Source organism: Aquila chrysaetos (assembly GCF_900496995.4).
Source record: "Aquila chrysaetos chrysaetos chromosome W unlocalized genomic scaffold, bAquChr1.4 W_unloc_5, whole genome shotgun sequence".
Lineage (NCBI taxonomy): Eukaryota > Metazoa > Chordata > Aves > Accipitriformes > Accipitridae > Aquila > Aquila chrysaetos.
This window is the reverse complement of record NW_024470325.1, coordinates 951,939-978,453: the sequence shown is the minus strand read 5'-3', so window position 1 is coordinate 978,453 and position 26,515 is coordinate 951,939. Positions and strand designations below refer to the sequence as shown.

The following is a 26,515-nucleotide window of genomic DNA, read 5'->3' as shown; positions in this document are numbered from 1 at the left end:
AGGGCTCTGGGAACTCCCAGTTGTTATGTTTTTTTCCAGGATTTGTCTGGCTGGTGGAAGGGAAGAGCTGCTGCTCAGGATGTGTGGAGATCCATGACAGGGACCAGTGGAAAACTGTCTGTGATTCACATTTTAGTCCCAACGCTGCTGATGTGGTCTGCAGGGAGCTGCAGTGCGGCGTGGCCCTGCCTGTTGCTGGGCCAGCTCACTTTGGAGAAGGCAACAGTCCCATCTGGGATGGAGAGCTGCAGTGTGTGGGGAATGAATCCCGCCTCATGTCCTGCCGCAGAGGGTCCTCCAGGGACCAGCTCTGCACCCACGCGAACAGCGCTGTTGTCACCTGCACACGTAAGGACTCAGGGAGGGGTGCTGAACACCGGGGCTGTGCCAGGGGTTGGGGAACAGAGCAAGGACTGTGCTGGGCCAGGTGTGAGGACAGGAGGGATGATGGGATTGTCTGAAGCATGAAAATAGTGCAGAAGGAGAAGAAAGGCATGCTGTCCCTCTGGCCTCTCCGCAAGCTACTGAGAATACATGAGCACCAATCCACCCTCTCTCCTCCTCCTCTGTCCCCACAATACACAGGATTCAGGCTGGTGAATGGCAGCACAGCGTGTGCAGGGAGGGTAGAGGTCCAGGTGCTGGGGACCTGGGGGACCCTCTGTGCCTCCCGCTGGGATCTCTCGGATGCCCATGTTCTCTGTCGTCAACTCAACTGTGGGTTTGCTGAGTCCATTCCTGGAGGAGAGCATTTTGGGAGAGGGACTGGCCCTGTCTGGAGAGACTCATTCCACTGTGACGGGACAGAAGCCCACCTGGGACAGTGCCCAGTGATCACCCTGGGGGCCTCACCATGCTCCCACGGGAACAACGCTGCTGTCGTTTGCTCAGGTGAGTGCTGGAAAAATGCTGCATTAACTCCATTTGCCCTTTGTGTGTGACGTGGCCACCCAAAGCAGGGATCCCATGGCAGTGCAAAGCTGAATTTCTCCCTGGAGAAACCCTGGCTTCCCCAGGAGCCATCTGGAGGGCTTTGCCTGCTCAGAGTGACCGCTCTACTTTGGGAGAGCTGAGGGCTGAATGGAGGCAGGCATCTGCCCCCAGGGCAGTGGCTTAGGCCCCAGCACCACCACCAGGCCCGAGCTCCTCTATTCTCCTACTGTGGGACAAGCCCAGGACAGGGCTGCAGGGCTGCGCTCCACCTCTCTGGCTGCAGACAACTGCATCCCATCCCCAGAGAGAGCTCTGCAGAGCCTCATCCCACCACCCAGGCAGCAGGTGCCTGGGTGCCCCCAGCAGCAGCAGACCTGGGTGTGAACTGCAGAGAGGGTTGTGTCCTCGCTTCTCATCAGCAAAAGGCTTAATCTTGTTGTGTTTGGTCGGAAAATCCCCCCTCGCCCTGCTCCCTGAAGGATGCCATGCTCCCCGGTGACACCAATGGCTGTGGTATCTCTGCTCTCCCCAGGCTCAGCCGGCTTTGCATCCCTGCGGCTGGTGGGTGGAGGGAGCCGGTGCGACGGACGAGTGGAGATCTTCCAAAATGGGATGTGGGGCAGAGTCCTGGATGACCAGTGGGGAAGGCTTTTTACCCCCTTGGTCCTGGCATGGCCCCTGACCTCCCAAGAGCAAGAACAGTCCTGCGGAGTGGAGAAGCCTGGTGCCAAGTGGGGAGCAGCCTCGGTTGAACTGGATGTCTTCTGGCCATTGCCCGTGGGGCCCTGCAGCCCCAGGGTTATCCCCTGGGCTGCCTGTGCCATCCTGCCTGCCACCCAGAGCAGAGGCACTGAGCCCATTCCCAGCCTCTCTTTCTAGCACTACAGGAGGGGCAATTTGGGTGGGAAGTGTCAGGGACATCCACAGACACACACACGGTGTGTTGGGGAGGAGGCTCCCCAGTACCCGCACACCCACCCTCTCAGCCCAGCTCTCCTTTTCCTCCTCTGCAGCTACAGCCAGGACAGCAGCATCCCCACCCCGAGCAGGTAACTTGTCTTCCCCCTGGGGCTGGGTATCCCCAGGGCAAGACTGGGACCCACAGCTGGGTGGAAGGGGCTCCTTGCTGGGGTGTGAAACTCCCAGGAGAAGGCACTGGTCTGGTGGTGAGGGGGGTAGGGAAGGTTGTCATTTACTCATCAGGGTAGAAGATTCCCCATCGCTCAACCTTTGGGCCCTCCACCCTCTGCTGCCTTGTGTGATGGGGGTCAGGAATGGTGCGCTTCCCACCTCACCCAGGCCTGGTGCTGGCCTTTCCATATTCTTGCCCACACAGATTCCCCCCGGGGCCGCCTGAGTGGCAGCGGGAGAGTCTCAGTGCCCGTCATCATCTGCATCATCCTGGGGGCCCTTCTCTGCCTGCTCCTGGCCCTCCTGGCTGGGCAAGTGCTAAGTGCCAGGGCTAGGCACAGAGGTTGGTCTTTCCACAGCGGTCCCAGGGGGAGATAGATACCTCCTGGAAGGGCTGCAGGGTGTCAGTGAGGGGCACAGGCAGAGCTGGGGGGATGAGACCGTGTGCTGCCAGCAGTCCCATGTACCACCCCATTGAGTGCCTGGCTGTGGGGCACCAGCAGCAAGGGGTGGAGAGAGCCCAGAGGCGGGGGGAGGTAGCGATGGGGTGAGGAGAGAAATGGCAGAGTGTGGCTGGGGGAGATGTGAGCAGAAGGGAGATGGCCAAGACTGGCAGTGCTCTGGGTAGTGCTGGGGGGCGGTCTCTGGGACAAGGAAGATGATAGGAGGAGTGCAGGGCAGCAGGGTCCATCTCCGTGGTGTCAGGCCCCCAGGCCGTCCCCTCTGCCCAGCCCTGCCCACCCCCTGGCTACCCTAGACCCATGGGGCAGATAGGGGAAAGCTCCAGGTGGAGGAAACATGGGAGCTGCTCCAGGGTCAGACAAGGGGGGCATGACCCAGGGGCCAGAGGGGCATGAGCGCTGTCTCCAAAGGGATGATGGGAGGGAGACGCTGCCCCAGATAATCTCCACAGCGATGTTGCCCTCACTGGGGACGTGGCAGCTGTGCCTGGACAGTGCAGTGGGGCTGTGCCGTCGGGCCAGTCCTGGCCTGGCCCAAGAAACAGGTTTGGGGCAGCGCAGTGTGATCCCATTGCCCCTCTGCCTGTCCCTGTGCCAGCCCTGCCTCTGCCCCAGGCTCCAGGAGTGCTCAGGAGCCCTTCCCTGAGGCCCTGTACGAGGAGATCGGTTACAGCCCAGTGTGGGAGAAGCAGGCGAGGTTTGGTCGCTCAGGTGGGTGTGGGTCCTCCCTGGAGGCACATGTGCAGGACCCTTTCCCCTGGCCCCAACCCCGGGCTGATTCCCTGAAGCCCCCCAGCCCATGGTCCTTGTGACACTGGGGCCACGTGGTCTGTGGGGAGACCATCCAGGTCCTGGGCCTGGGAGGGGAGCTTTCTCCCAAACAAACAGCTTTGCCTGTCCCAGCGGGACAGCCCCTCTCTTCCTGCCCCTGCACCCCATGTGACACCTGTGGAGTGAGGGAAGGGGCTGTCCTAGGGCAGCTCTGGGAGCACCTTTGAGACAGGGTTTGCCCCAGGGAGGCAGGGTGATTTCCCAGCCCTCCTCCCCATGCAGCCCCAGCTCTGTGGGTCCCCCTTCCCCAGCAGCACTGGCCACGAGCCAGGTCAGTGGGGCTCACTTCGCAATAGCCACTGTGCATCTCTGCAGGCTCCTATTCAGAGGAGTCCCTGACCCAGCTGCAGCCCTACCCGGGGGTCAGCGAGGAGGAGGATGGTCTGGGATCAGCACCAGGTACCAGAGGCATGAAGGAGTTGATCTCCCTGAAGACAAGTGATGGACAGAGGTGTCACTCGGTGTCACCGCTGGAGATGGGGAGGACATGGGGGGTCCCCTGTGGTGCTGCCAATACCCATGTCTCAGCCCTGTGTCCCTGCGCATCTTCCCTCTGCTCTGCAGGACGTATCTTCTCACTGTCACCAGCTCCCCTCTCTTTTCAGATGTTCTTGTCCCACCTGGAGGTGACCCAGCAGGTGGTTATGATGATGCCAGGGAGGTTTCTGATCCCGTGGAGGATGTTGCCCCTGGGCAGGGAGAGAGGGAAATGCCCAGGGAGCCAGAGGAGGGAGCAGAGCCCAGGGATGCACCCGGAGGTGAGAGGGAAATTTAGCACTGCTGGTTCCTGGGGTGCCATCCCTGGTGCCACCCAAGTCACTGCTGTCCTGAGACCCCAGCCTCCTGGGAAGGGGGATAATTGTCCCAGGAGTTTTCCTGGGAGGCACTAGGGGTAGGAGAAGGAGCTGAATGTGGTGAGGAGCAGAGAGGAAGATGATGTAGAGACCCCATGGGCCGAACTGCATTGTCCTGCCTTGCTGCTTGCAGGGGCCAGCCTGCGCTCCTGGAGAAGTGCTGGGGTCCCTGGAGCTGAAGGAGACACGTGGCCCCTGTCCCTGGGGAGCATGGGCTATGATGATGCTGAAGAGGTGTCTCTGGCACATCCCCCTGAGGACACAGCGGCTGTGACACCAGAGCTCTGTGCACAACAGTCCCAGAGCCCCAGGCCATGAGAGCCCATCCCTGCTGTGCAGCCAGGAGGGAGAAGAGGTCTGTGGAGCTGGGAGAGCCGTGAGCACCAGGGAACCATGTCCCTTGGCCCATGGGCAACAGAAACCGCCTGGAATTTCCTCTATTTGTATTCCCATTTTTATGCTGTGCATCATCTTTGTTTTTAATAGAACAGCTGTGTTCAGCTTTGACCCGGAGCTGGTGCTTGCCTGCCCAAGTGTCAGGGCATCTTCCTGAGGCTGATCAGGAGGAGCAGAGAGCAAAGTCATGGAGGTGGGGAGATGGGCATGTCTCAGGGACAGCAGGCTTGGGGTCAGGCTGTGGAGCAGCGAGAGCCCATAGTCCCTGGGGAATAATCCTGCTGACAGAGACATTTCCATCCTGCTGGCCACAGGCAGTTTCTGGTCAAAATGGCTCTCTGATAGGCCCTGTGATGCACCGCAGTGGGAGCACCCATTTCCTCGCCCTCGGGTTTCCCAGCTGCTCTTTGCCCCAGGCAGGGCCTGGGCCATGCTGGTCCCACAGTGCAGAGGCCATGACAGAGCTGCCCTGTCAGGGTAAGCCCTGGGCTGTGGCCCCACAGAAGTGAGCCCTGAGGTGGCCGCAGTGCCCTGAACACCCCAGCCAGCCCCAGGGGGAAACGTGGCCCATGGATTACCTCCCACCATGGTTAGGAGGCAGCTCTGCTCCCCACTGCCCCAGCACAGGGTGCAGAGCCGCTTTCTGGGACACACGGGCTGGGATTCCCTCTCCTCATGCTCTGCCAGGAGCCCAGTCTCCATGGGCTGCTCCTGCTGCCTTGGGCCCTCGCAGACCCTGAGCACTCTTGTCAAGGCACTGAGCTGCCATCTTCCTGAGCAGAGGCTGTAAGGCCCCACGGCAGCCCTGGGACCCCCTCCTCCTGCTCTCCTCCAGCCCCCACCCCTGCCCTCCTGCTGCCTCACCAGGGATGTCCGTTCGGATTTGTGTCAGGGCGGTACTTGTGTGCAGGTACAAGAGGGATGGGAGCAGGGGGGATGGGGGCACCTTTCCCTCAGCACTGTGGGAGGACTGGGGGGATGGAGAAAGGATCCCCAGGAGATGTGTGCTGCAGCCAAAAGCCATGGTGCAGCAGCCAAAAGCCGTGGTGCAGCCCCTGGCCTGGAGAAGGGCTCATCTGGGAGGATGCTCACGTGGGCACGTTTCCATGGCAGAGGAGATTTTGTGTCCCTCCCCTAAAAGAGGCACTGCTGGGAGCTGAGCCAGGGCCCCTCTCCCTTGGCTGTGGCTTTCAGCTGCCCCAGCACCCACGGGCAGAGAAACCTTTTATGCAGGAACCAGGCAGGGAGAAGGGTTTGACTCCTTGGCAGGACCTGGTGCCCAAACTGCTCTCCCTGGTCCTGCTGGTGGGTCTCCACATCCCTCTGGCACTTCCCCAAAAGGCTCCTCTGCTGCGGGCTGGAAGGTGCATTGGCTGTCTGTGGCAGGGTTCCCTGTGGGGAGTTGCTGGAGGTCAGTACTGCTGCAAGCAGCAGGATCTGGCCCTAGAGGAGAAGCGGGGAGGAGGCGGCTGTCACCAACATCCTCTCCCACTTCAGCATTGCCCCATTCGCTGCTGGGAGATCCTCCACCCCTGGAGTGACCCTGGGGGGATCTGGGAGAAGCCAAGACTCACAGATTCCTCTGCCCTATACCCTAGAGCCTTCCTGCTGGCAGACCCCATGGGAGAGCAGTGTTCCCAGGGTGAGACCCCCACGGTGATGGGTGACAGACATAGGCACTGCAAACACAGCCTCCATCCCCTGCAAAACTCCCATGGGGGCAAGCTCCAGCCCTGCATGTCAGAGAAGTAAGGTATAAAAGTGAAGCAAAGAAGGAGGGGGGAGTGTTATCTTCTGAACACAGGATGGTGGGGGCTATGGACAGTATGGACACTGACGTGCAGACTCAAGGTGCTCCAAGTGGGGACTGGGGAGAGGAACCCAGCGCCTGTCCTGTGCCACCTCGCTGCCAGCTCTGCCTTCCCACAGGGGTAATATTTCTCCCTTACTCTGGCACCTGGCAGACATTTTCCTCTTCCTCCTGGGGGAGATGAGCCACAGGCCTGTGTGTGCTTGAGGGGGGCAGCACGCCTGAGGAGGAAGAGCCTGTTTCATGGCATCTGGGGACCTGAACAGTCTGGCCCTGCAGGCTGGGTCCATTCTCTGCAGCAAAGCAAGATTGTCACTGTAGCCCACATCCGTGGTTGTTCCTGCAGCTCCCGAGGACCTGCCTGAGGGGGGGTCACAGTGAGACCCCAAGCCTCAGCACTGCAGCCCCCATGCTGGGCAGAGCTTGGCTGTTTAAAGCCCATAGGAGAGCAGCCTTATTTCTCTGAGTTTTGGCTCACCAGGGTGCTGGGCACCCTGCAGTGAAAGTCCATGTCTCATGCCCCATTTTGGTTGTGGGTGTTATTGCCAGGGGAGCAGCCAAGGCACCATCTCCTGGAACTCACTGCCTGTGCATGGCTGTGGACAGACCTGTGACTCCCTGATCCTACCAGCACAGGGTGGACGGAGTCACCAAACACCCCAGGAACAAGAGGTGGGCACCGGCCCCACCAGTCCCACCTCTGCAGGGCTGTGCCTGACCTCAGCAGATCCAGGTTCCCTGAGCTGAGGCTCTGCTCAAGCCAGTGGTGATGGTGGAAGGATGGTGGAAGGAAAACTCCAACTGGGAGTCCCACAGCCCTGCCCATGCTCGTCCAGGCCAGACAGCCTTACCTGCTGGCACAGAGTGCTTCCCATGTGGTATGGGATCTCCACCTGGAGACAGGACAATCTCAGCCCCTTAGCCCTGGAAAGCCACCAGGGCAGTGTGGCTCTGGTCCCAAAGGACACCTGGGCTGGACCAGCACCCACATCTCCCAGTGCAGCCAGAAAGGATTCCTGAGCGTGCTGCTGCTGTCTATGCCCTCCCTGAGGTCTCCTCACAGGCACACTTTACTGCCAAGCATTGCCCCTGGGTAGTGGGTGGGGTGGGCCTAGGATGCAGGGCAGTGACCTGGGCTCAGGTCCAGCACAGCTGCCTGCTTCTCCTCCAAGAGGGGACTCAGCAGATGCAGCACACACAGCCCTCCCCAACTGACAGCCAAGTCCTGGGTGGGCAGGGCAGGCGCACAGGGCCTGGAGAGGAGCAGTGCCTGAGCTCCAGCCCACACCTGCCTGAGGCTGGGCAGTCAGGGCAAAAGCACCACCCCTGGAGATGCCAGGGATTGAACCCAGGACCTCCCACATGCGAAGCAGGTGCTCTTCCACTGAGCTCCATCCCCTTGATGCCTGCCAGCAGGAGACACACTCTTCTCCTGTGATGTGTCTATGACAAGGGGAGCAGTCTGTGCCCCGTTGAGAATGACACAGAGGAGAGAGACAGGGTCTTTGCAGAGACCCCACAAAGGAGAGATGCCAAGTGCTGTGGAGCAGGGAAGGAGGGATGGCAGGAGACCACCCCAAAGAAGCACTGAATGGAGAGTCCTGTCCAGGGGAAGGCTGGGGGCTTGCAGTGCAAGAGGAAGGCTCATTCTAACCTGCAGGTCTGCAGCTCCAGTGCACGGGCAGTGCTCTGGCAAGAGGTGAAGGAGCAAGGAGGGCCAGGGCAGGCTGGAAGAAGGCAGGCAGGCAGGCAGTCTCTTCAAAAATCTACAGGAGCAAATCATTGCTGAAGCCCGGGGTTGAACCAGGGACCTTTAGATCTTCAGTCTAACGCTCTCCCAGCTGAGCTACTTCAGCCCTGCCCCAGCAGCCCTTGTCCCAGTTCCACCCCTGCCAGGCCACAGGCTGACACACACATGAAGAGAGCTCCTGGGGGACATTCCCAGGGAAAAGCTGTGCCTCCATGGCTAGGTAGACTCCAGGTGTGGGGTGGGTGCCAGCTTACAGTGGGAGTGCCAAGATATGTGTCGGGCCTCAGTTACAAAGGTGAGTGGTGAAGGCAAGTGGGCAGGCCAGGCACACGCAGCGGCCAAAGCTGGAGGTGGAAGAAGGGTGGGGTTGGTGGAAGACCTCTCATAGGGAAGAGAGGGCCTGGGGGAGGCAGAGCTTTTGCTGGTGCTTTTGCTTCCTTCTTGCATGAGCAAGAGTGTTCTGTTCAATGTTTGGAGACCATATTTAGGGGGAGAGAAGGCTTGAAAACCTCCAAGGACTGGGACTGCACAACCTCTCAGGGCAACCTCTTCCAGTGCGTAAGTGACCTTATGGTTACGACCTCATGGACCTCATCTCCTCCCTGAACATTCTTTCAACTTTTGCCCCTTGCCTCTCTTTTTCCCACCGTGCACCACGACGAAGAGCCTGGCTCTGTTTTCTTAACTGCCTGATAGGTACTGAAATGATCCTGTGAGGTTTCCCGAAGCCTTCTCATCTCCATACTGAGCAGTGTTCCCTCATCCTTTCCTCAGGTGGAAAGTTCTCCAGCCCTGTGCACACCCCCACACAACTGACTGTATTGGTGCCCCTTCACTGAACTTGCTCCAGTTGATCAATGTCTTTCCTGTACTGGGGGCAGGAGGCCCCAAACTCAGTGCAGTGCTGTGCATGTGGTCTAGGAAGCAGTGAATGGAGGGGGAGAATCCCTGCCCCTCATCTCCTGGTCATGCTTCTGTTCATACAGGCAGGCTGCTCTTGGCCTTCTTGGCTGCAGGGGCTCACCGCTGACTCATGGGCAGCTTGTTGTCCACCATGACCCCCCAGGGCCTTTTCTGCTGAGCTGAAACCTACCCAGGGCAGTTGCCCAGGGTTAGGCCACCCCAGGGGCAGGACTTGGCATTTCTTCTCTCTGAAATCTAGAAGGTTCTTTTTGGCCCACTGTGCCAACCTGTTGAGGTTCCTCCAGAAGGCAGCACTCCAGCGTATAGACTGGTCTGCACCTCAGGTTTGTGTCATCTGAAAACTCTGTCAGCTCCTCCAGGACACTGATAGCATCATTAAGCCCCAGAAGACCCTAATGCATCCAATCAGTCTTTTACTCACCTCTTTGCCCATCTGTCAAGACTGTAGCTTCCTGGCTTTGATGTAAGAAAACTGTGGGAGACTGTGTGGTGGGTTGACCTTAGCTGGCTGCCAGATGCCCAGCCAGCCACTCTCTCACTCCTCCTCCTCAACAGTACAGAAGGAGAAAAAAGGAAAAACAATGCTGAATTGCTTGTTATGAAATCAGGGACATCACTTCCCAATTAGTCATGAGCAAAACAGGCTCAACAGGAGGAAAATTAACTTATTTTATTACCAATTCAAATAGGGTTGTTGTCATGGTTTCAGCCCAGCTGGTAACAAAGGACCATGCAGCCGCTGGCTCACTCCTCCCCGCTCCCCTCTGGTGGGATGGGGAGGAGAATCAGAAAGGAGAAAAGAAAAAACAAAAAACGGAACCTCGTGCATTGAGATAAGGACAATTTCCTGGGACAACACAAAAAGAGAAGTTACAACAACAACAACAATGGTACTAATAAAAGAATATAGAGAACGAGTGACGCACAGTGCAACTGCTCACCACCCGGAACCCGACGCTCCGCCACTTCCCCCACCAAAAGTCGAGAGAGCACCACCCCCACTCCGCTCCCCATTTATATACTGAGCATGATGTCACATGGTATGGAATAGCTCCTTGGCTAGTTCAGGTCAGCTGTCCTGGCTGTGCCCCCTCCCAGGTTCCTGTGAAAATTAACTCTATCCCAGCTGTACCCAGGACAGTTGGATAGTGAGAAGAAAAGATAAATACTACAACAGCACCTCCCCTTTCCCCTTTTTCCCAGGCTCAGCTTCATTCCTTCATTGCTGACTCCTCTACCTCCTTTCCCTGTGAGTGGTAAAAGGGCGAATAGAGACTACAGTCAGTTCCTAACAGCTTGCCTCTGCTGCTCCCTCCTTACACTTTTCCTGTGGCATCCTTCCCACAGGCTACAGTTCTTTCAGGAAATATCCAACTTCTCTGGCATTTGATCCTCCACAGGCTGCAGGGGAATCTCTTCTGCATCATATGCAGCTCCTCCTCCCCCTCTTCTTCACTGACCCTGCTGTTTAAAGGAATTTTCCTCACGCTTTTTTTTTTCCTTACTCCTGTTCCACTCTGGCATTTGTGGCCTTTCTTAAATACGCTTTCACAGAGGTGCCACCAGCTTTGCTGATGGGTTAGCTTTTGCCAGCAGTAGGTCTGTTGCAGAGCTGGCTGGACTTGGCTGTGTCCGGCATGGGATAACTCATTGTCTCTTCTCCCAGGGGCTCCTGCTGCCCATCCCCTACCAAAAACATGGACACAGACACCAATATAGAGCAAGAAGCTTGGCCTTGCTAAGTGACAACCCCTGCTCTTTTATTGTCAAGCAATGCAAACTACTCATTGAGGGGGTATAGAGAGAAACAGAGAAGGCCTTGACACTGTGCAAGCACTGCTTAGCAATAGCTAAAACATGGCAGTGTTATTAACACTGTTGTGGCCACCAATGCAAAGCACCGTAGGAGCTGCTATGAGGAAAGTTAACCCATCCTAACCAGACCCAGTACAGTCTTCGTCCTTATTCCATAGCTTTTCCATCATGCTCAGGACCTACATTGACTCATACACCTGAGTGTACACATTCAATATATACACAGGCACCCCATTCCTATATGTTGTTGTATTTCTACACCCTACTCAAACCTTTCCTTTCTCATCTCTTGGTCCCAAAAATCCCCTTACCAACACTTACAACTTGTACTACATACTTAAATCATCTTTACTTCCAACAGTCATGTTTATACACCCTCATTAACCACTATCCCCTGTTCCTTGACATGCACTGACATTATTCACCCATTGCAGCCCCGCCCCCCCCCCCGCAATTGTCCTTATACCAGCCAATGACTTGGGCTGCATCTGTTGCTTTAAAGGGTAAAGAAAATAAACTCCCTTGTGTTCCACCTTATCCTCAGATGTCAGAGGGGCTGGGGCGGCTAGGTTTCATTTCTGAGTGATGTCCAATTCAACGCTGTAAGTCCGGTCGCGTTCAATACGTTGAACTATCATGATGACGGATGCACTTAATAGCGTGCTGCACTCTCAGATTAGCCCCGTTCAAAGCACTAGGATAACCAGAGTTAGGGAGTTTGGTTATGTTAAAGAACTATCACGACTAGATTAATGACCAGCATGGTTTATTAAAGCAGCAGTACAGGTTCTTTTGGATCACCAGTGATAAATACACTGCCTGCAAAGCATGTGGAAATAATAATACAGTCGACTACAAGCGCATTAAATTATGAAAGAATAAAGAGCTCTAAAGAATTCTAAGTTTCCTGGGGAAGCACTTGGTACAGCCGAGTATTCAAATCTCACCCAATAGGCATCCCTATGTGGGGGAAGAAGGTTTCGGCCCATCGACTGATCCCAGAAGTCAGAGATGTCCTCCCAACTTGTCTATGATAGTGTCTTCCCTAACATTCCTCCTCTCTTAAGTCCTTTTATAGTCTCTTATTTTTTTTAGGTGGAGCTTGAGTGACGCTAGCCATACATGCCTTTACTTTGCTTGGTATAAAGTGAGCATCTACGTGACATACTTTTAGCACTAGCTTCCCTAGCCAAACAGTAACATCTTGCCACAGTGTGTCAGCCCAGATGGGTTTGCCTCTGTGCTGCCAGTTACTCTGCTTCCATTGCTGTAACCACCTCCACAGGGCAGTCACCACCATCCATGAGTCAGGATAGAGATAGAGCACTGGCCACATCTCTCTTTCAGCAATGTCTAACACTAGCTGGATGGCTTTCACCTCTGCTAATTGACTTGATTCACCTCCTTCAGCAGTTTCTGTGACTTGTCGTATAGGACTCCATACAGCAGGTGAGGTGATACATAACAGAACTTTAAAAACGAGAATAACAACTCTAAGAACACATAAATCAACATAGTGACCAGTGACTATTAGACCAATACAATGAATGCTTGTAGCAAATTTGTTTTCACAAGCTCTGCTCAGGTCTGTCATTATCTCAACCCTTCGTGCCTCACGTCGGGCGCCAAAAAGGACTGTCATGGTTTCACCCCAGCCAGAAACTAAGCACCACAGAGCCGCTCACTCACTCACCCCCAGTGGGATGGGGGAGAGAATCGGACCAAAAAAGTAAAACTTGTGGGTGGAGATAAGAACAGTTTAATAGAACAGAAAGGAAGAAACTAATAATGATAATGATAACACTAATAAAATGATAATAGTAATAGTAAAAGGATTAGAATATACAAGTGATGCAGAATGCAATTGCTCACCACCTGCCGATCGACACCCAGTTAGTCCCCAAGAGAACATCCCCCCCAGTTTATATACTAGATGTGACGTCACATGGTATGGAATACCCCGTTGGCCACTTTGGGTCAGCTGCCCTAGCTGTGTCCCCTCCCAAATTTTTGTGCCCCTCCAGCTTTCTCGCTGGCTGGGCATCAGAAGCTGAAAAATCCTTGACTTGAGACTAAACATTACTTAGCAACAGCGGAAAACATCAGTGTGTTATCAACATTCTTCTCATACTGAACTCAAAACATAGCACTGTACCAGCTACTAGGAAGACAATTAACTCTATCCCAGCTGAAACCAGGACAAGGAGACTCATGGCTTGGGTATGTACCTGTGTTGTCACTCTGGACTGAAGAGCTGATAGGCCAGGACCAGGTAATCCAATCACTCCCGGGTTCTCTACCAACCCCCTCAGCGGCACAGGGGGATGGGGAATGGGGTTTACGGTCAGTTCATCACACGTTGTTTTCTGCTGCTTCATCCTCCTCAGGGGGAGGACTCATCACACTCTTCCCCTGCTCCAGCGTGGGGTCCCTCCCACGGGAGACTGTCCTCCATGAACTTCTCCAACGTGGGTCCTTCCCATGGGCTGCAGTTCTTCACAAACTGCTCCAGCATGGGTCCTTTCCACGGCGTGCAGTCCTTCAGGAGCACACTGCTCCAGCGTGGGTCCCCCACGGGGTCACAAGTCCTGCCAGAAAACCTGCTCCGTGGGCTCCTCTCTCCACAGATCCACAGGTCCTGCCAGGAGCCTGCTCCAGCGCGGGCTTCCCACGGGGTCACAGCCTCCTTCGGGAACCCACCTGCTCCGGCGTGGGGTCCTCCACGGGCTGCAGGTGGATATCTGATCCACCTTGGACCTCCATGGACTGCAGGGGGACAGCCTGCCTCACCATGGTCTTCACCACGGGCTGCAGGGGAATCTCTGCTCTGGCGCCTGGAGCATCTCCTCCCCCTCCTTCTGCACTGACCTTGGTGTCGGCAGGGTTGTTTCTCTTACATGTTCTCACTCCTCTCTCTGGCTGCCGTTTTCCATCTCTCCCAACTTTTTTCCTTCTTAAAAATGTTATCACAGAGGCATTACCACTATTGCTGATTGGCTCTGCCTTGGCCAGCGGCGGGTCCGTCTTAGAGCCAGCTGGTATTGGCTCTCTCTCGAACACAGGGGAAGCTTCCAGCAGCTTCTTACAGAAGCAACCCCTGTAATCCCCCCCGCTACCAAAATCTTGCCACACAAAGCCATTACACAGGCCTACCCTGGAGCATCAGGTAGGGACACCAGGCCTACCCTATAGGATCACCTAGGTCTACCACCATGCACCCGTTGTGGACAGCAGGAGTACCCCAGAGTACCAGTAGGGGTACCGCTACTACCCTGGAGTACCAGTAAGGGTAACGGTACTACTGCACAGGATCAGGTAGGGACACCAGGCCTACCCTGGAAAATCAGGTAGGGATAGCAGGCTGACACCAGAGGGTCAGGTAGGGAGGGCGGGTCTACCCCCGCGCGCCAGTTGAGACAGAAGGTGTACCCCATGGTACTGGTAGTACCCTGGAGTACCAGTAGGGGTAATGACACTACTGAGCAGGATCAGGTAGGGACACCAGACGTACCCCGGAGAATCAGGTAGGGATACCAGGCTGAACCCAGAGGGTCAGGTAGGGAGGACCGGTCAACCCCATCTGCGCGGGTAGGGAGGCCAGGTCTACACCACCCGCAGTGGTAGGGAGGCCATGTCAACCCTGACATTGAGGTAGGGAGGCCAGGTCTACCCCGCCCTTGCCAGAAGAGAGTCCTGGTCTATGCCGTCTGCGAAGGTAGGGAAGCCAGTTGTACCCCGCCCGCATGGGTAGGGAGTCCTGGTCTACCCTGCCCGGGCAGGTAGGGAGGCGAGGTCTACCCTGCCCATGCCGGTAGGGAGGTCAGGTCTACCCTGCCCATGCCGGTAGGGAGGCCAGGTCTACCCTGCCCACGCCGGTAGGGAGGCAGGTGTACCCCGCTTGCGCAAGTAGGGAGGCCAGGTCTACCCCGCCCGTGCGTGAGGGGAGGCCAGGTCTACTCTGCTCTTGCCGGTAGGGAGGCCAGGTATACCCCACACTTGCTGGAAGGGAGGCCAGGTCTACCCCACCCGCGCAGGTTGAGAGGCCAGGTCTACTAGCCCTTGCTGGTAGGGAGGCCAGATCTACCCTGCCCTTGAGGTAGGGAGGCCAGGTCTACCCCGCCCCTGCTGGCAGGGTGGCCTGGTCTACCCTGTCCGCACAGGTAGGGATGCTAAGCCTACTCCAGAGCATCAGGTAAGGATACCAGTCCGACCCCAGAGGGTCAGGTAGGGAGGGCGTGTCTACCCCCTGCGCCTGTAGGGACAGCAGGTGTATTGCGGAGTACCAGTAGGGGTACCGGTACTACCCCCGAGGATGAGGTAGGGACGCCAGGCCAACCCCGGAGCATCAGGTAGGGACGCCAGGCCTACACCAGGGTGTCAGGTAGTTAGGGCGTGTCTACCGCCGCGTGCCTTTTGTGTACAGCAAGTGTACCCCAGAGTACCAGTAGGGGTACCCGGTGGTGGGTTGACCCTGGGTGGATGCCAGTTGCCCACCAAAGCCGCTCTATAACTGTCCCTTCTGATCTGGACAGGGGGGAGAAAATATAACAGAAGGCTTGTGGGTCAAGATAAGGACAGTTTAACAAAGTGAAAGCAAAGGTCACGCGTGTAGGAGTCAGTCAGAAAATCAGCATTGTCTCAACATTGTCATCAGGGACATGGACAGTACGTTACCTGACCACGGCTGGCTTGGAGTGCAGTGGCCTATCCCAAGAACGAAATGTGTGGGACAAGGCTCCTGGAAGGTACCTGGCTAGAGCCGTTAGAGGTAACCACATAGCTACTGTCAAAAAGGATGGATTGCAACTGTTGCCATAACATCGATGAAGAAATCATGAACTCTAGACGAACTTTGCTTCATTATAATACTAAAACACACCTCCTAGTCGAAGGCTACCCGCCTCCAAGACTTACCACGCCTGGGACACTGACCCTGCACCTGTGTGATAGTCTCGCTCGAGAAGGGCGGAGATATGATAATTGTATTCTGAGAAGGGTGGAGACTCCTGAGGCAGAGGTGGAGCAAGGTGTGTTACTAAGCATAAAAGATGACTTCTGAACAACGGGAATTTGAAGCTTCCCCACCAAGGACCACGACGATCGACGACGCAGCATTAGCTGGACCCGGGACCGTTAGGACGTCTTGAGATCAGCGGTGGTAGCTATAACCTCTCTTTCTTCTCTCTCTAAACTTAACTTTACTTTTCTCCTTTCTCTCACCCATCTCTAACTATCGCGTGCCTCTTCACAGGCAATACAATAAAGTTTTATTGTGTGATTACTGCTATCCCCTTTGGTGTTGGTCACCTTAATTTTGCACTTTCGAGATCGTAGCAAACGAACCATCACGAGTCCACCGAGTGGACCGTGACATTAAACTGGCGTCACGGACAGGATCCTGAGAGACAGAGGGGTGCAGGTTTTGTGTGGTTTGTAACAGGGGAAGAACGTTTCGTTCCAGCCGCACCTGGCCCTACACCTGAACGGGTGAGAGGTGTCCAGAAAGCAAGGGGGGCGATTCAGGATTCCCGCACACCGCACATACCTCAGTGTATTTCACCCCAAACTAGAATTGAGGGATCTGTCTATCAGGATCAAGAGAAGGATCTCCTAGTGCAAAAGGGGGAACTGTCCTCATTAGAGGAGGTGGACTACCACGGGAAGTTGAAGGGACAAGCAGAGAAAGTCTGCACTTGTGAGCAACTAAGTTTTGACTCCCCAAAGTGAGATTTTGGTCCCTTCAGCCACTCGGGGAAGAGGAGGGCGATGCAGCAGTTGTTGCGTGTGTGGTGTAACTAAGTTTGACCTCCCCGAAGTGAGTTTGGCCCTTTGCAACAAAAATGACTGAAAAGAATGGTTATCAAAACTCTCCATCAGTAAAAAATCTTGACTCGTTTTATGCACTCTTGGCAAAGTATGGAGCTCGACCCTCCCTGCCTGGGGAAGAGTGGGCTCGAGACAATCGGGCAAATTTACAGAGTGTAACAGACCGAGTGATTTCTATACAGAATGAGGCTAGATCACGGTCAGGCAAAGGCAAAGCGATAATCTGTGCAGTTCTTGGAGCCAGCCTGGTCGCAGCAATTGAAGACCGCTATAAGCGGCGTAGCCAGGAAAAACAAATCATAGAATCCCTTGAAAATTTGGTACAACTTTTGCAGAAAACAACCTCCAACCTGGAAGAGCAGTTAGCAGAGAAAGAAAGAGCAATTTGCATGTACAAACAGCAAGCAGAGGAAAAGGAGGAAGAAAATCGCTGTCTAAAAGATGCCTTGAAAGAAGAACTTTCAAAGTCTGCTGAATCATTGAATGAGATAGAAATGAAGATGGAGAAGATAGGTATTTGGCAAATAAGTCAGGTATACCTGCAAAAGGAGCTAGAGGAAGCAAGGAAAGGCTTCAGGGAAAACCCCCAAGTGAGGCCTTTGATGAAAGCAGAACATGCTTATATAAATGATGAGGATAATGACCCGTATATTACAACTAAAGAGATACCATACACTCCCACTGAATTGGCCAAAATGAAAAGAGAATATGGGCGCCTTCCCAAAGAATCCGAAACAGAGTATGTGTGGCGTGTATCTTTAACTGGAGGGGACCAAATCCAGTTAAATGAAAAGGAAGCTAGTGGTTACTGGGGCCACGGTGTCTTTTTAACAACAGGGGATAGACGTGCCCCGTGGTCCCTAACCCAGCAGGCTGCCTATTGGGCCGGAGGGCTGAACCCTTTAGACAGGGGGGGATCCCCTAGCAATCACAGGCACAGTTGATCAATTGCTAGAAAGTGTGCACAAAGCAGCCTGCCTGCAAATGATACATGAAAGGAAGTTAGTTCCCGGATGTGAATCCCCAATGATGTTGCCGGTGAATCCTGAAATCATGACTCCTTTGATAAGGGGACTCCCAGAATCACTCAAATCTACCGGGATTGTTCTCCAAAGGACCATAGCGTCTTTAGACCCTGTAGAAAAGTTGGAGAGCTTTATTAAAGGCAAAAGAGATGAAACTAATGTTGGCACAGATTCACCTTTCAATTATAGCTCTACTCCTTCCCACTCAAAACATAACAGGATGTGGACATGGGGAGATGTAGCACAGGAATTGATAGATTATAGCAGAAAATACGGTCCTGTGAGAACTTTGGAGGAGAAACCTAAAGGAATCCGTCAAGTAGGAGCTAAAGATCTACCCCTATCTGTTAGTAAAACTGTAACCGCTCCCACTGACCCCGCCATTGTTGTTGACTACTCCTACTCTAAAACTGGAGGAGGAGGAAGACAGCCCCTGACTCGACAGCAATGGTGGGCTTTGGGAATTAAAAAGGGAGTTCCCAGAGATGTGATGGATGGTTTACCCCTTAATAAACTGAGTAAACTGATATCAAAGTGGTATGGTCCGAAACAACACCCACAGCACTTAAGGTCAAATAGAGAAATCTCTCCTGTCATGCCCACAGCCCCCCCCGCGGAGAGCACGGGCGATGGGGAAAGTCAGCAGGGAAGCTAGAACCTCCATTCCCTGGCAGTGGGTGGGGGAACGGAGGATGGATTTATATCCGACAGCTCACTAAAACTAACAGAGGAGATTTATTGATTACAGCTATTGTAGGTCCTAAGCGTGCACCCGTAAACTTTTTAATTGACAGCGGTGCACAGATCTCTGCCCTGACTGAGGAAGATGCACAGAGGTGTGAGGTGATTCCCTCTAAGAGAAATGTTTGTGTCTTGAATTTAGGGACAACAGAAGTTATGAACGTTGTTCCGGTAAAGCTGATGCTGCCGGGAGAGGAAGGCACGGTCACTATTAACATGGTGGTTGGGAACATTCCGACTAACCTGTTAGGAATAGATGCCCTTAAAGGAAGGGGGTGGGAGGATTCGGAAGGATTGCTGTGGACTTTCGGGACACCGCAGCTGAACATCAGGCTACTTCAAACTGCACCCCCTCTGCCATTTAGCAAAGTAACTAGTGTTAAACAATATCCCCTCCCCCTGGGAGCAAAGGAAGGTATCAAACCAGTCATGCAGGAGATGCGGGAACAAGGAGTGGTGATAAATACCCATTCTCCTTTCAACTCGCCGGTATGGCCGGTGAAAAAACCTAATGAGAAGTGGAGGCTCACAGTAGGTTTTCGAAGGCTGAATGCTAACACAGGGCCTCTGACTGCCACAGTCCCTAATATGGCCAAACTGGTAAATAACAATTCAGGAGAAAGCTCATCCGATCATGGCAACCATAGATGTTAAAGATATGTTTTTCATGATACCTTTGTGACCAGAAGACAGAGATTGTTTTGCTTTTACTTGGGAGGGACAACAATTTACCTTTACCCGGCTGCCTCAGGGATACAAACATTCCCCTACACTAGCTCACCACGCTTTGGCCCAAGAACTGGAGAAAATACCAAAAGCTGACGGCATAGCTGTCTATCAGTATATTGATGATATTCTCGTGGGTGGAGATAAAGACAAGGAGGTGGGGGCAACCCAACAGAACATAATTTTTCATTTGGAGAACTTGGGTTTGCAAATTCCCCCAGAAAAGATCCAAAAACCCTCACAAGAAGTAAAGTTTTTGGGAATTTGGTGGAAAGGGGGAATGACGTGTATCCCACCAGACACCCTCACTTCTCTAGATCAGATTAAAATGCCTGAATCAAAAAAAGGATTTGCAGCATGCTTCAGGGTTATTGGTATTCTGGAGAAAACGTATCCCAGACTTTTCTATCATTGCCAGACCTCTTTACGATTTGCTGTGAAACGGGGCCAAATGGGAATGGACTGATTCTCAGGAAGAAGCAATGCAATTGTTAATTTTTGAAGCAACAGCTCATCAGGCTCTTGGCCCTATCCACCCTACAGACCCCTTTCAGGTAGAATGGGGGTTTGCCACAACAGGATTGCCAATACACATTTGGCAACGTGGTCCTGAGGGTCCAACCTGCCCTGTAGGATTTTACTCCCGCAGCTTTAAGGATGCTGAGAAGAGATATACTGCATGGGAGAAAGGTTTGTTTGTGGTTAGCATGGCTCTCATAGAAGTGGAGAAATTTACACGTCAGCAACCAATCGTGCTAAGAGGCTCGTTCAAAGTTATAAAAGCAGTCACTAACGGGACCCCCCCCTCCTGACGGGGTGGCCCAGAGAGCCTCGGTACGAAAGTGGTATGCCCAGATTGAACACTCTTGTAACCTTTTCTCAGTGGCTGAAGGAACTTTAAAAAACTTAGCTATCCAAGAAACAGAAAGCCTGGATGGCAGCCAAGACAAACCTATCTCAGTTATTCGGGTAGCCCCTCCTTTCTCCCACGATCAGTTAGCGAATGCTTGGTTTACCGACGCTTCGGCAAAGCGAGAAGGAAGAGTGTGGAAATACCGGGCAGTAGCCCTCCACACTACTACTAAAGAACAGCTAATAACAGAGGGAGAAGGGAGTGCCCAGGTAGAATTAATTGCAGTATGGAGCGTTTTCAAGCATGAAGCACAAACCACTTCCCCTGTCTATATATATATCGATTCCTATGCAGTGTTCAAAGGATGTACTGAATGGCTCCCATTCTGGGAGCAAAATGAATGGGAGGTTAACAGAATTTCAGTGTGGCAAAAGGACAAGTGGCAAGAAATCCTGAGCATTGCAAGCCAAGGGAACTTTGCTGTGGGATGGGTAGCAGGAGAATGGAACAACAAAGCTGATGAATTAGCAAGACTAGCTCCTGTACAAAAGGACCAGATCACAGAAGGTTGGGATCGTTTGCTAGAATGGTTGCATACAAAACGTAAACATACGGGAGCTAAAGCTCTGTATCGTGAAGCCCTTGCCCGAGGTTGGCCCGTCACTAGGGAAATGTGTAAAACCTGCATATGAGCCTGTGAACAGTGCTGGTAGGGAGGGCTGGTCTACCCCCGCGCACCCATTGTGACACCAGGTGTACCCCGGAGTACAAGTAGAGGTACCGGTACTACCCCGGAGCGTCAGGTAGGGACACCTGGCCAATCTCGGAGCATCAGGGACGGAGGCCAGGTCTAGCCTGGAGCGCCAGTAAGGACAGCAGGTGTACCCCGGGGTACCAGTAGGTGTACTGGCACTACCATGTAGTACCAGTAGGGGTAACAGTACTACCCCGGAGCATCCGGTAGGGCTGCCAGGTGTACCCCGGAGTATCAGGTATGGATCGCGGGTCTATCCCCACGTGCTCGTTGTGACAGCAGGTGTACCCCGGAGTACTAGTAGGAGTACCGGAACTACCCCGGAGTACCAGTAGGGGTAACGGTACTACCCCGGAGCATCAGGTAGGGATGCCAGGCCTACCCCAGAGGGTCACGTAGGGAGGGCGGCTGTACCCCCGCATGCCCATTGTGATACCAGGTGTACCCCAGAGTACAAGTAGTGGTACCGGTACTACGCCGCAGCGTCAGGTAGGGACACCTGGCCAACCTTGGAGCATCAGGTAGGGACGCCAGGTCTACCCTGTCTGCGCATGTAGGGAGGCCAGGTCTACCCCACCCGTGCAGGTACGGATGCCAGGTCTACATCTCCCGCGCCGGTAGGAAGGCCAGGTCTACCCCGCCCGCACCGGCAGGGAGGCCAGGTCTACCCCGCCCGTGCTGGCAGGGAGGCCAGGTCTACCCCCCCCGGGCGCGGTAGGGATGCCAGGTCTACCCTGCACGCGCGGGTATGGAGGCCAGGTCTACCACGTCCACGCTGGTAGGGAGGCCAGGTCTACCCCGCCTGCACTGGTAGGAAGTCAAGGTCTACCCCACCCGCGCTGGCAGAGAGGCCAGGTCTACCCCGCCCGCTCGGGTAGGGAGGCCATGTCTTCCTCGCCCACTCTGGTAGGAAGGCCAGGTGTACCCAACCTGCACGGGTAGGGAGGCCAGGTCTACCCTGCCCTTGCGGGCAGGAAGGCCAGGTCTATCCAGCCTGAGCAGGTAGGGAGGCCAGGTCCACCACCTCCACGCGGGTAGGGAGGCCAGGTCTACCCTGTCCTTGCAGGTAGAGAGGCCAGGTCTATCCCGCCCGCACCAGCAGCAAGGCCAGGTCTACACCGTCCGCATGGGTAGGGAGGCCATGTGGGATGGGGGAGAAAAACGGGAAAAGAAGCAAAACACATGGGTTGAGATAAGAACGGTTTAATAGAACAGAAAAGAAGAAACGAATAATGATAATGATAACACTAATTAAATGACAACAGCAATAATGAAAGGATTGGAATGTACAATTTATGCGCAGTGCACCTGCTCACCACCCGCCGACTGACACCCAGCTAGTCCCCGAGTGGCGATTCCCTCACCCCCACTTCCCAGTTCCTATACTAAACGGGACGACACATGGTATGGAATACCCCGTTGGCCAGTTTGGGTCAGCTGCCCTGGCTGTGTCCTGTGCCAACTTCTTGTGCCCCTCCAACTTTCTCGCTGGCTGGGCATCAGAAGCTGAAATATCCTTGACATTAGTCTAAACACTACTGAGCAACAACTGAAAACATCAGTGTTATCAACATTCCTCGCATACTGAGCTCAAAACATAGCACTGTACCTGCTACTAGGAAGACAATTAACTCTATCCCAGCTGAAACCAGGACAGTGTCCACCCCTTATTCTATACCATTGACTTCATGCTCAGTTCCCATACCTTTAGTTACATCCTGATCAATCATCATCAGCTTTCCATCCCTTTAAGACATATGAACAATTATATATGTATATATATATGTATATGTATACACACACAGAGATATCATTCCTTTAGTTTATGGGTTATGTTCATAAAATGTTCATTGAGTTCATTTAGTTTCCGACTCTGGGCTCCATCTGTCATACCAGTCTTTCTGGGCAGGAGGGATGATGCAAAGTCCTCTCAGTCGGTAGAGCAGAATTGGGCTTCAGTGCGGTGTGACGAGCAGGTGACATTGGACGCAGCAGGAGGATGGTGTGCACCGTTGGATTGTTGCATGCTGGAGTCAGTTCTGGTTCCATCACCACTGCGCTTCACTCAGTTTTATCACAGTTTTTCCTTGCTTGATCTAAGTGATTCTTACTATAGTACTATGGATATAGCATGTAACAATTATAGTACTGATAACATACAGTAGCAGGGTTATATAGCAACTAATATCATACAGGTTAATTCTGGCTATTCTCACCTAAAATCAAATCCCCTTGAGGCACGCATCGGACTTCCCCATCTTTTCGCATCACCCACCAAGTGCACCCAGGCCCTTGAGCAAAAGCAATCCCACAAATGGGTTTACCTTTGCCTGAGGCAGGAGTAACCCAGACTGTCTTCGCTAACATATTTTTTATGTGCACTACAGGGACTTTTATCTCCTTCTACAGTACGTAAAAGTTCTGACTGGGCAGGGCCACCGCGACTGGCAGATCCTCTGGTGTTGACTAACCAGGTGGCTTTTGCTGACTGTGTATCCCAATGTTTGGAAGTTCCACCCCCCCATTGCTCTCAATGTAGTCTTTAACAGTCCGTTGTATCGCTCAATTTTCCCAGAGGCTGGTGCATGATAGGAGATGTGATACACCCACTCAATGCCATGCTCTTTGGCCCAGGTGTCTATGAGGTTGTTTCGGAAATGAGTCCCGTTGTCTGACTCAGTTCTCTCTGGGGTGCCGTGTCGCCACAAGACCTGCTTTTCAAGGCCCAGGATAGTGTTCTGGGCAGTGGCATGGGGTACAGAATATGTTTCCAGCCATCCGGTGGTTGTTTCCACCATTGTGAGCACATAGCGCTTGCCTTGGCGAGTTTGTGGGAGTGTGATATAGTCAATCTGCCAGCCTTCCCCAAATTTATATTTCAGCCATCGTCCTCCATACCACAGGGGCTTTAACCGTTTGGCTTGCTTAATTGCAGCACATGTTTCACATTCATGAATAACCTGTGCAATAGTGTCCATGGTCAAGTCCACCCCTCGGTCACGAGCCCATCTCTATGTTGCATCTCTTCCCTGATGGCCTGAAGCATCATGGGCCCATCGAGCCATAAATAGCTCACCCTTATGTTGCCGGTCCAGGTCCACCTGAGCCACTTCAATCTTGGCGGCCTGATCCACCTGTTGGTTATTTTGATGTTCTTCAGTGGCCCGACTCTTGGGTACGTGAGCATCTACATGACGTACATTTAGAACCAGATTCTCTAGCCGGGACGCAATATCTTGCCACAGTGCGGCAGCCCAAATGGGTTTACCTCTGCGCTGCCAGTTGCTCTGCTTCCATTGCTGTAACCACCCCCACAGGGCATTTGCCACCATCCATGAGTCAGGATAGAGATAGAGCACTGGCCACTTTTCTCTTTCAGCAATGTCTAACGCTAGCTGGATGGCTTTCACCTCTGCAAACTGACTCGATTCACCTTCTCCTTCAGCAGTTTCTGCGACTAGTCGTGTAGGACTCCATACAGCAGCCTTCCACCTCCGATGCTTTCCCACAATGCGACAGGACCCATCAGTGAACAGGGCATATTGCCTCTCATTTTCTGGCAGTTTATTATACAGCGGGGCTTCTTCAGCACGCGTTACCTCCTCCTCTGGTGACGTTCCAAAATCTTTGCCTTCTGGCCAGTCTGTGATCACTTCTAAAATTCCTGGGTGACTGGGGTTTCCTATGCGAGCCCGTTGTGTGATCAGTGCAATCCACTTACTCCACGTGGCATCAGTTGCGTGATGTGTAGAGGAGACCCTCCCTTTGAACATCCAGCCCAGCACTGGCAGTCGGGGTGCTAAGAGGAGCTGTGTTTCAGTACCAACCACTTCTGAGGCAGCTCGAACTCCTTCATATGCTGCCAATATCTCTTTTTCAGTTGGAGTACAGCGAGCCTCGGATCCTCTGTATCCCCGACTCCAAAACCCCAGGGGTCGACCTCGGGTCTCCCCGGGTGCTTTCTGCCAGAGGCTCCAGGTAGGGCCATTCTCCCCGGCTGCAGTATAGAGCACATTTTTAACATCTTGTCCTGCCCAGACTGGTCCAAGGGCTACTGCATGAACAATCTCCCGTTTAATTTGTTCAAAGGCTTGCTGTTGCTCAGGGCCCCATTTAAAATCATTCTTCTTCCGGGTCACTTGATAGAGAGGGCTTACAATCAGACTGTAATTCGGAATATGCATTCTCCAAAACCCCACGACACCTAAGAAGGCCTGTGTTTCCTTTTTATTAGTCGGTGGAGACATAGCTGCTATTTTGTTGATCACATCCATTGGGATCTGACGACGTCCATCTTGCCATTTTATTCCTAAAAACTGGATCTCCTGTGCAGGTCCTTTGACCTTACTTTCTTTTATGGCAAAACCGGCTTTCAGAAGGATTTGGATTATTTTCTTCCCTTTCTCAAAGACTTCTTCTGCCGTGTTGCCCCATACAATGATGTCATCAATGTATTGCAGGTGTTCCGGAGCTTCACCTTTTTCCAGTGCAGTCTGGATTAGTCCATGGCAAATGGTGGGGCTGTGTTTCCACCCCTGGGGCAATCGATTCCAAGTGTACTGGACACCCCTCCAAGTAAAGGCAAACTGTGGACGACACTCTGCTGCCAGAGGGATTGAGAAAAATGCATTAGCAATGTCACTTGTAGCATACCACTTGGCTGCCTTTGACTCTAGTTCGTATTGAAGTTCTAGCATATCTGGAACGGCAGCACTCAGCAGTGGCGTAACTTCATTCAGGCCACAATAGTCAACTGTTAGTCTCCACTCCCCATTAGACTTTCGCACTGGCCATATGGGACTATTAAAGGGTGAGCGAGTTTTGCTGATGACTCCTTGGCTCTCCAGTTGGCGAATCAACTTGTGGATGGGAATCAGAGAGTCTCGGTTGGTGCGATATTGCCGCCGGTGCACCTGTCGTGGTAGCAATTGGCACTTGTTGTTCTTCAACCCTCAGCAACCCCACAATCGAAGGGTCTTGAGAGAGACCAGGCAGGGTAGACAGCTGTTCAGTGCCCTCCGTCTCCAAGGCAGCTATACCAAAAGCCCATCGATACCCCTTCGGGTCCTGAAAATACCCTCTCCTGAGATAGTCTATGCCAAGGGTACATGGAGCCTCCGGACCAGTCACAATGGGGTGTTTCTGCCATTCATTCCCAGTTAGGCTTACTTCAGCTTCCAATGCAGTTAACTCTTGGGATCCCGCTGTCACACCAGAAATACAGATGGGTTCTGCCCCTTTATAACTTGATGGCATTAGAGTGCACTGTGCGCCGGTGTCTACTAGAGCCTTGTACTCCTGTGGGTCTAACGTGCCAGGCCATCGAATCCACACAGTCCAATAGACCCGGTTATCCCTTTCCTCCACCTGGCTGGAGGCAGGGCCCCTCTAATTCTGGCCAGAGTATCCGGTATTCACTTCTCGTAAAATTGGCTCAGAAGCCCCTTCAAGAGGATCAGAAATAAGATCAGCCCTTCTACTCTGTTTGGAAACTGGAGCGGCATTTTTCCTAGTAGAATCCCCTTTTGTGGTGGTTTTTCCTCGCAGCTCACGTACCCGTGCATTTAGGGCCGAGGTAGGTTTTCCATCCCATTTCCTCATGTCCTCTCCATGATCACATAGGTAAACCCACAGGGCACCTCGCGGTGTGTACCTTCTATATTCTCTCTCTTGGGCAGAGGAGCG

General features: G+C 53.5%; 1 protein-coding gene and 1 non-coding gene across 2 annotated transcripts; one reads left to right on the top strand and one right to left on the bottom strand.

Moving 5' to 3' along the window:
* The first annotated feature begins 2,895 nt into the window (after positions 1–2,895).
* LOC121233063 lies at positions 2,896–4,528 on the top strand. Its single transcript, XM_041121657.1, has 5 exons — positions 2,896–3,070; positions 3,141–3,236; positions 3,672–3,755; positions 3,962–4,114; positions 4,344–4,528. The coding sequence occupies exons 1-5, from the start codon at positions 2,896–2,898 to the stop codon at positions 4,526–4,528; spliced, it is 693 nt and encodes a 230-aa protein (XP_040977591.1).
* Positions 4,529–8,199: 3,671 nt separating this feature from the next.
* TRNAF-GAA lies at positions 8,200–8,272 on the bottom strand. Its single transcript has one exon. It is a non-coding gene; the product is annotated as a tRNA-Phe (tRNA).
* Positions 8,273–26,515: the final 18,243 nt, after the last annotated feature.